The 10786-nt window shown below is 24.3% G+C and overlaps 1 protein-coding gene across 1 annotated transcript; it reads right to left on the bottom strand.

Annotated features, from left to right (window-relative positions):
• Positions 1-10001: 10001 nt before the first annotated feature.
• Positions 10002-10481, bottom strand: LOC129980615 (splicing regulatory glutamine/lysine-rich protein 1-like). Its single transcript, XM_056090996.1, has one exon. The coding sequence runs from the start codon at positions 10479-10481 to the stop codon at positions 10002-10004; it is 480 nt and encodes a 159-aa protein (XP_055946971.1).
• Between the last annotated feature and the right edge of the window lie 305 nt (positions 10482-10786).

Below are 10786 nucleotides of genomic sequence, written 5' to 3'. Positions count from 1 at the left end.
CGTTATCTAATATGTTCCTTAGCGAGAGTTTCAATAAGTCTGTAATTATTTAAACAATGGCGTTTTAAAATTTTACATCGATTTAGCACTGGGAAGTTGTATATATACTAGTATAAAGGAAGATATATTACATCTCCAGAAGCAGTAATATTTATTTCTTTGTATTGTACTAAATGTGTTGCAGGGAATATATATATCTATATTTCTTGCACTGGTAAATATAAATTATAAACATTTAAAAAAAACAGGTCATGTTATCGAATTCAATACCTGTTTTTCCTACATGGCTATGTTGTATATCATAAAGCAGAAAAGTTCCCAAAGCATTACTTATTTGAGTCTTTTGCTTATGTTTTAATATAATAATTGGGCTATAATTGCATAAATGGATAGTTACTTGAAATGCATTTATTTCTTAAACGTAACACCACTTTTGAGATATTAAGTAAGATTTTTTAAAATCCACTTTTTGCATTAAACTACCATCCAATATTTATTTTTTTAATTTTAGAAAAGCCACTAATAATTATGTAAGATAATTAATCTTTATTATCGATGCAATGGTGATGTGGGACCAATACTAGCTCAAGATTAATCAATTTCATTAATCAGAGTGGAATTTCCACTTTAATACAAAAAACATTTTTTAATACACATTTCTTTATTCATGATAAAAATAATAGTCTTTTTTTTGTTCCCATGAATATTTATGAGCAATTAAATATTTGAAGCTGAATTGTATGGATAACCAGTCTATGCATTAAGTTTATTTTTTTTTATATTGGTGAAATAAAATTATCTCTAAAAAATTTTGCAGGGTGAATATAATTGGTTTAAATAACTCATTTTTCTTTAAAGAGGATTATGAGCCTATAGGGAATTGAGTCTAGCAAACGACTTTGTCGAAAATTTGTAAATACAAATAAATTTCATTTATTTACATAAAAATTATATTTTATGTTAGGTGCATATATTTATATAATTTTAAAAGTAACAATTTACTTTTAGGGTTAAGATGCATTTTTTAATTTGGTTTTTAAGGTTTTTAAAACGTTCTTATTTAACTTGAAATGATGCCTGTTGCGAAATGATATTATATAGTAGAAAGTGTTAAAATTTTGCAAATTTTTGCATTTTGGATCGCAATATACTTTTTAAATGTTTTCAAGACTCATTTATGAGATATACTATTTATTATAGTTGATAAAGTTTTAGTACTATGAGCGCCACCTAGTGGTGAATTTTAGAAAGAATATAGGAATTTGCTTATGGTTATAAGTAATAACCACAGGCTAAAAAATAGGAAATAATTCAATTGAAAAAAAATCCTTTTAGCACAATAATGCAAATGGATTTTTCATATCTGTTCTTATTAGATTTAATTATTATTTTTATATCTTTACTACTCATCTTACTACTTTTCTCCCTTATAAGGATATGCAGAATTAGTTTCCGATCTGAGATACTTGAGACAGAGGGAATATGCCAATTAGAACGAGATTGTTAGTTTTTAATTAATTAAAAATTAAGGAAGATTTTTATGTTTCTCGTGATAACGCTCTAAAATGTTATTGCGGTTTATTAATAAAAGTAGTAGTTTTTGTCTCGACATCAAGTTATTTCTAAATTCAATGCATGAAGATTGACATTAATTATTATTTTTTTTTGTATTATTACAAATGATAGTTATGGTTGTTGAAATGAAATTATATATAAGCATTTATTTTAAACCACTTCATTTCTTATTCTTTCTTAATTTTACAGGAAGGATCTCAATGGATACAATACCTTAAAAATAAATTTTACAGTTCAATAGATTACTATTTTCTGTGTGAAATCTATTCAAACAACTTGCAAGAAACTTTTATTCAGTGAACACAATTAAAAGAAAATTATAGAATTTTTCACTAATTTAAACATACGATTTAAAGATAGTCCAAAAGAATCTTCGAATCGTTGCTCGTTAATTATCGTCATCGGTCGGCATTTCTACGATAATCACTCACATAAACAAAATTTCAAAGCTCAAGTTTGTTCTACAGATGCCAAAAAGAAGTTGGGTTAAGTTCCTTGTTGAGATAAAAGATTGGCGGTAAAACAAAAACACACAAAACTAAAAATATAGCGAACGCGTTTCTATGATGAAGTCTCGCCGTTTAATTTCCTGTAAACCGCTTGCGTTCATCTGCTGAAAACACTTTAGGAATACTAAACAGCTATAATGTGTACTTTGTTGTATCTCGAATGGTTTTCTCGAATATGTAAGACTTTATTTTTGAACAATAATTATTCTTTTGATGGAAGGATTCTTCATAATAAAACATTTAAATGTCATAGTAATAATTATTCCATTTTTACAAAAATTAATTTAAAAAATGTTGGTCTAAGATTAACCGGATTCTTTGTGTCGCATTTTAAACCAGAGTTTGAAACACAAATTTTGAAAAAATTTACTCATCAAAAATTCAAAATGATTTCTTTTTTCTTCTTTTTTAATTGCATTGAGTTAAAATATTTAGAAAATTAAACTTTAATATTATTTAGGGAGGAAAATATCTCAAACAACATGTTTTGCAAGTAATTTTGCTTCTTTTATCTGTCAAATTTAACTTTAACAGTACTGTGGAAAAAAATTATCAGAATTTATAAGCATAATTTTATGTAAACTCTGTTAACGACAAATATTACATCTGAATAATAGTTTTATGTATGTTTCAACATTTGCAGGCTTTTATTTTTCTTTATGCGATTTTAATCCGTAATTAAAATTTTATACCTATTTCATTTTATTTGAATTTTTTTAATAAAGATTGTTTAAAAATACCGAATGGATATAATGGTTATCTACACTTTAGCTGTGCACCAAATTTTATCCATCCCGTTCTCCTCGTTTTAAATTGATCCATTTAAATTATATTCGGAGTAGTGGACAGACAGACTCAATATGAATGAATTTGGCTCAAATTTGGTAGAAATTTACAAATTTGTTGTAAAGACAATATGCCAATTTTCATCAGTCTAGCTCAATGTTTTTGTTGTAGCTAGCTGTTTTTAAATTGTATTTGTCTTAGACATACAGATATAATTTTAAAATATGCTTTTCAAACTCAAGAGTTTCAAAACTTAGAGATTTTTCAAAATACCGCAGTCGAATTTTTTCACTATTGCAATACTTCTATACTTCGTAGACTAGAAAGTAATAAAAAAGAAATTACAGTAACACAATTGTTAAAAGATAGATGGAACAGCCGATAATGATTTTATTAAAGCGATGATTTGATGTGATAAGTCTCCAATAGAGAAATTCATACACACATTGAATAAAACATATGCAAGAGAATTAAAATAGGTCAATTCCAATGCCTGACAATTCGACATAATGATGCATATGAAAATATATATTAAAAATTTAACGGAAATTAAATATATCTAATATCTTTTACGGTGTAATAAGTCACCAATGTTTATTAGTAATTCAATAAGTTATTTGGGTTTTTAAACGAACGCGGATGGTTTAAATTAGATTCCCTGATTGTTAAGTCTTCATTCAAATTTGCAAAATAAAATTTTTTTAATTGCATTTTTGGGATGTTGTATAAATTTTTCTATAAAATATCTGCAAAGTATTAAAGTAAATCTCTATTAACAATTAAAATGAATCTCTTTCACTATGTGTGCAGGTTCTCAATAAGTTAGATGATATGACCAAAATTTGACAACTTTGGTGCATTTATACCATGTAGGGTAAAAAGGTGCGTCTAGGAGCAATTTTTTAAAATTTTAATTAATTTAAAATGGAGTTAAATTTTAGCTTTTATCCCCGAAAAATCCCAAACATATTATTGCACAAAATTAAATTTTATACTGTTTCAAAATTTTAAAAAAATTATATTTTTAATGATATCTAATAATCATACAAAGTTTTGTTGAATTTTGACAATTTTAAGCCTTGTTTGCTTGATTTCCAACAACAGATTATGATGTTGTCCTGAAATTTAAATCATTTTCATTGTTTAATCAGTTATTTATTTGTGTAGATTTCTTCCACTGTTGAAACGTAAAGATAAAGGAGTCTATTTACTGTCGTTTACAAGATAAACAGATGAAACTAGATTACTGTATATATTTGAAGACGGATGAACGGACAATAACGTTTTTAATGGAGCTTTACGGCAGAAAACAAATTTTCATTTGGAATATTTATGAAAGCAATGAACAGAACATAAGCGAGACAATTAAAATAACGAGGCTTTAATGTCTGACAATTTGACGGAGTGATGCACATGGAGCTATATTTGAATAATTTAATTGAAATCAAATAGAACCAATGTCATCGGATGGACAACTGCTCGACCATAATGTTTAACGTACAATAAAAGTAATACCCTAGAAACAAGACATCAGTAAATATTGTCCAGAAAAAGATAACTCAGGATAAAATGTTTAGTAAAAAAATGGTAAGAGGTTTTTTTTTTAAGTTGATTCAAAATTATTACACATTTATTATTTTAGGCATAAAAAAATGGAAAGTGTTTCCGACTAGAAATTTTATTAAAGTATTGCGACTAAAAATAGAGATTAAATTATATATGACTTCAAACAAGCTTTGTTTTTTAGTCAATAATAAACCAGCAAATTATTTTTTTTATAAAATTCGAAATTAAAACAATAAAATATTACACTTTTTTTAATGAAAGAATTTTATTTATAAAATTTAAATTAGTATTTTAAACCAAAATTGTAAAAAAAAAATCCTTTTTAATATCGAAATAAAAAGTTCTGAATTTTATTTTATTTAAGTACACAAAAAAGTAAGTAAAAAAATAATAAATAAAAATAAAAATTTGCTTTGATATATTGTTAAACTTTGTTATGTATTGTAATAAAGTCAATAAACACTAATTAATAATAAAGCTTAAAGATCGCGTGCTAAATTCATGGTTTTTTAATAGTTTCAATGATGATATATAAAAAACGTGTGTCCAAATCGAGAAATAAATTCAGTTTAACTAATTTCTTTTTAAACATTTAAAGCTTAAATATTCGTTTTACAAGTGATAAAATCTCCTTTTGATGGAAAAAACAAACAAATTATGCAATATTTTTCTAATCTTATGTGCATTAAATTATTTTATTTTTTTATTTTTTATTTTTCAAAGCGAAATATCTTCCTTTTTCAAGAATACGAAATAAATATGAAGCTTTTCATATGCATATTTATTTATCTTTTGACACTTTAAAAAACGTAGTTGTTATTTCATTCAAATACCGTCACAATTTCGTTTCTACTTTTTTTTTATCAAGCTTTGAGAGCCCCACCAATTAATTTCCTAATATTATTTGAAAACGATAAATAAAGAAAAATGAATTTTCCTGAAACGATCCTGTTTTATTCAAAAGTAATATATTTTGCATTAAACCCAAACGATATTTTCTAACTTTACATTTGTATTTCATAATATTTCCATTTATAAAAAGAATCTTTCGTTATTTATCGTTTGTTTTCTAGCAAATATATTTGAACGTGCGAAAATGAGATTAGCTATATTGCTTTTTAGTTTATGTATATTTTGTTTTAGGTTGTTTATTTGGATATATTTATATCAGCTAAATAAGCATATAAATTTATCTAGGTAAACATATCTTCAAATATATATGCAAGAATTAATTTTTTTTCAAGGATTTTTATTTAATGTTATCAAAGACATTTCTTTTGAAGTTAAAATAAGGAATTTGATTTTATTTGCCTGAAAATTTAGATTTAAATTTATTAATTCAAACCGAAATAAAAAAAATCTCATTAATTTAGAGAATTATTTTATGCATGGTCCTTAATTAGAAATTTCTAAATTTTTCAATCTGCTCATAATATTTGTTTTTTATAATTAATTTTAATATTAGAATAAAACGAGATTAATATTTTATTACTATTGCAAATATTAAAATATGCATTTTTACAGTTTTCTAGTAATTAATCTAACTAATTAATATTAGCTAATGCAATTATTTTGAAGAATAGTTTTAACGATTGTTGTAATGATGATCTTTTATTAAAAAATGTTTTCTAATACTTAATAAAGGCAAAATATAATTATTCTAATAACAATTTTCCCTCCGATTTTTTTTTTTAGTTTTCCTAATTAATTTTGTATTACAAAAGAGAAAAAAAAATCAATTTCCATACAAATGATCCCTTAAGGAGTTAAATGTCGTTTTATGAAGTAATAAGGAATTGTAATAAAGGAATTCATATTAGTTCAAATAATGTTCCGTTAAATAGCCATAACAGGATTGTTTATAGACGGATTTTTTAGTTATAAATCATGAGTAGATGACAAGGAAATGATTCTTAGAATTCTTTAACACAACAGCGAAAGCAGAGAAAAGTTTTGTGAGTATAACAATTGTTTAAAATTGGTTTTTGAAGTGACGATTTTCAAATTTCGAAGACGTCTTTTCCTCCCACAGAAATTTAGACATAAATATATGTTTTGAAGGAAAATGTAAAGTAATTCTCAAAAACTCAAGTATGTTTTAAGAAAGTAGCAAATCAAGAAATTCGAGAGAAGAAAGATTTCATAATAATAATATATAATCTTAAGAAAAAATCATCATTTTCTCCTAATTTATATTTATTATAAAAAAACAAGTACATCAATATTTATTGTGGAACAATATATTAAATCATCTACCAAAGGCATTTTTCAAAATATTTCGCCTATTTAAAATAGTAATTGTTCAAAAATATCGATTTAACATTTAAGTGTGTATCAATACAATTTAGTGAGTATTTGTTAAAAGAAAACGAATATAAAATTGTGAAATTAACTTTTCTTTTCTTTTTTAATGCTTTTGTCAAATAACTTTTAAATAATGATATTCAAGAGCATATTGTGATATAATAATGAAGAGAAAAATCTATGCAATATATTTTGTAAGTACCTATATTTTAACTCAACATAAACTAGATTTTGTAAAATTAAATATTTCTCTATTTTTCTATGCCCCCTATTCGATAAAAAAAATAAACTTTGCACTCAAAAATTACTATATATATAATCAAACAGAACAGTCTGCTATTCTATTTTTTTTTCTTTTTAATAAATCTCAAAGATAAATATAAAATTTATATTTAAAATTTATTCTTTAATCTTAAATACTTAATTTTGTTATTACATTTTATTTTCCCTTTATCTTGTTTGTGCACTCATTAGTAAAAATAAAATTTTGAACGAATCTTTTAATTGTATTGATAAGGATATAATTTAAACAGGAAATTAGGATAGAAATTTTAGTTATAAACAAAGACAGTTTTTTTCCTAAACTTAGTTGGAAATTTAAAAGAAGCTAAGTATTTATCACAATTTTAGTACATAAATTTCATGAATTTCGTATACACTGCACTGTATGCAACACTGTCAGAATTTATTTTAACATAAGGAATCATAGATCGCGTGCAATTTACATATTTCATAGTTATGTTTATTATATCTTTGTAAATATAAAATTTAATGAAATAAAATTTTGTTTCTACAATCCGTATTATAACGAGGATATTTTTAAGTATAAAATGATGATACAATTTTTAAAACAACATTTATTCGACCGAGTATGGAATATATATATATATATATATATATATATATATATATATATATATATATGAAATTTTTTTTGAAGAATGGTTTTATATTTTTCTCATAATATTTTGAATTTTTTATGTGTTTATCATTTTTTATAGACATAACTTAAATTACATAAAAAATGTTTCAAGGTCTTTATATACGTAGAGCATATAAGGTCATGTAGTTGCCTCAAATATATAAAGAACAAAAAAAGTATTTACTTCAGAAATCTAAATTCATAAGCATAATTTTATAAAGAAAAACTGTGCAAAATGACTTTTAATTGTTTTCAAGTATTTATGTTATGCTACTTTGGTGCTATTTTTTAAAAAAAATAAACTTTTTTTATTTTAGAAATCATAAATTTTATATAACAGGCTTCTTTGAAGTAAAGAACATCGTTACAAGTAAGAAGAAAATATGCATTAACACAGTTAATCTGTTAGTAATATCTATATCAAATGTTATGAAAAAATATACTAAAAATTGATTAACAAGGGTTTTGATATTTTAAAATAATATTTAATTATGTGTTTGTTCAATTAGTTTGATGATTCATACGAAGAAATTCATATTTCAAATTCTGATCAAAACAGTTTTATTAAAATTTCCTTTCTTTTTTAAAAATATTTCTTTTCATTTCTTTCCTGCAATATATTTTAGAAACTTTTTTAAATATTTTAAATCTGTAAAAAAAGATTTTGAAATTTTGAATATTTTATAATTAAGGACTTAGCCGTTTAATTTTAATTATTACATAAAGATAATTATATATATACACTGATTTAAGCACTGTATGCATTGTTTTATCCTCCTTAAAGATAAGAAAACAGAAAAATTGTAGAATAAATTGAAAAAAAAATATAGCAAAACAGTTTCACTACTCTTATTATAAATTCATCTGAATTTTTATGAAGAATTTGTAAATATTTAAAACAAAGAGATGGACTATTTATTATTTTTTTCGTATTTATTATTTTATTATTTACTTTGATTTTATTACTTAATTTAAATGAAAAATAATTGCACTTCATAGTAGAATTCATTTCACTTCTGTCCTTTTGCTGATATAATCTGTTTCATTACATATTGATTTTGATGAAGAATAAAATAGAAGTTAATTTAAATTATGTTCGTAACGAAAAAAAAATGTTAACAAAATTTGAAATGGAATTGGATTTATATAGCCTTTATCAGTTCTTAAAAAAACATTTGTTTGAAATAATGATGCGTTTTTATTTAAAACAAATACATAAAAAGAAGCAGTTTTTTTTTGTGTAGACTTCTCTTTGAGTAATTTTTTTTAAAAAAAGAACCTTTTTTCCTGTAAAATATATTTTTGAGGAACCCACAATTAGCATCAATGGATTAAATAGCTTTTAATGATTTCCGGATTGCTGGTCAACATATTATGTTTCTAGTATTTTAGTTCATACATAAAGACTTAGTTATTTCCCCATGAAAATAACAGATTCCGTTGAATGAAAGGAGTATTTTTTACTGCACTCAAAAAGATAAACGAAAACAATCGAATCTACTTTTGAAAACATATGGAAAAAAATGGAATGGTTTATGTTAAAAAAAATACTTTTTTAAATTTTTACTTTATCAATAAATGATGCTCATACAATTTTATGATATAATATGAAAAAATACCTGGAACATCATTGATATTTCATCAAGAATTTCCTATAGATTTTTAACTCTGGAAATATATTTATAAAAGATACTTTTGCATTGGATTAGTTTTATTAAAAGTTATATTAGTTTTATTAGTCTATTAGTTTTATATAAAAAATAAAATAAATAGAAAAATCTAATCTCTAGTGAGAAAATTAATTCAATAATATTGGAATAATTCCTCTTTTAGTCATCCTTCTTAAAATTAAAATAAATCCTTCTCCTTTGTGGCCAAAAAATTGTTTTACAGAATCCACAACTGTTAAATGCTCTCATTAGTACAGTTTCTGTACAGCATTGTACAATATGTTTCGATATTTCACAATAATAACAATTTCACTCGATATGATATAATGTTATTCAGTATTAAAAATATTGTTCGATATTATATAATGTTTCAAGATATCAAATAATATTCAATATTATTGTTATAAGATAGTGAATAATGCTATACATTATAATAAAATAATATTCAGCATTGCAAAAATAATTTTATATCATATAATTATTAATCATAATTAATCATATAATTATTTCATATCATATAGTACATTAAATTATTTTCACTACTGTATGACCATGTTTAAACACATGTTTAACGAAATAATTTGTAACTTATTAAAGAGAAAATCATATCAGTAAATACTCTGCAATTCTATGTTTCTAAAAGAAATTAATTTATAAAAATATATAAACTTACTTCGTATCTTCAAGTTCCTCATCTTCATTTTCTGGTTCTTGAAATTTCACATGACTTTTATCAGGTGAAGCAGAAGCGTTATCTTCCTCTTTTTCTTTGTCTTTATCCTTGTCTTCAACTTCTTCTTTATCCTTTTCATCTTTTTGTTCTTCTTCTTTTTCCTCTTTCTCATCCCCTCCTTCTGGTTTTTCTTCCTCTTCTAGAACGGTTTCGATCTTAAAATCCTTCGAAGTACTGGCCCCAGGCTCTGACGAAACAGATTTGGAACTCGGACTTCGAACTGCCTTAGCTTCAGAAGGCAGTGCAGATCCTGCACTGACTGTTCTTCTAGCTGGAGCATGTGCTCCTCGAGTTGTTGCTGTAGTTGTTGTAGTGGTTGCAGGACCTTTTCTTCGCACCTGGCTTCTTCTAAAAGAAGCAGCTGCCTCACGATTTCTTCGTTTCATACGAACACTGTAAGACCTTACTGGGAGCATGTTGTTCAAGTTAAAGTATAATCCCTTTATATGAAATATTTATTAAATTAATTAATATTTGTTAATGGAAGTAATCCATGATATTATCATATTATTTCGATGGCATTTTATCCAGTTGCATGCTGTGAGCGAAGTAAGGCGTCAATACTTAAAATGCTGTATATCATATGTTATTTATTGCATAATTTTCTTTGAATACTTTCGTTTCAAATTTTAAATCATATTAGAACCACAGTCTTGAAAGAAATCGTTTTGGGAATTGAATAAGATCTTGTGTGAATTATTCAGTATCTTATATCAAAATT

Source organism: Argiope bruennichi, chromosome 8 (assembly GCF_947563725.1).
Source record: "Argiope bruennichi chromosome 8, qqArgBrue1.1, whole genome shotgun sequence".
Classification (NCBI taxonomy): Eukaryota; Metazoa; Arthropoda; class Arachnida; order Araneae; family Araneidae; genus Argiope; species Argiope bruennichi.
The sequence above is the reverse complement of the archived record's forward strand: the minus strand, read 5'-3'. Positions and strand labels throughout refer to the sequence as shown.

Excerpts from the sequence above, each read along its gene's own strand:
- LOC129980615 (XM_056090996.1), bottom strand. The coding sequence starts at position 10,481 with ATGCTCCCAGTAAGGTCTTACAGTGTTCGTATGAAACGAAGAAATCGT.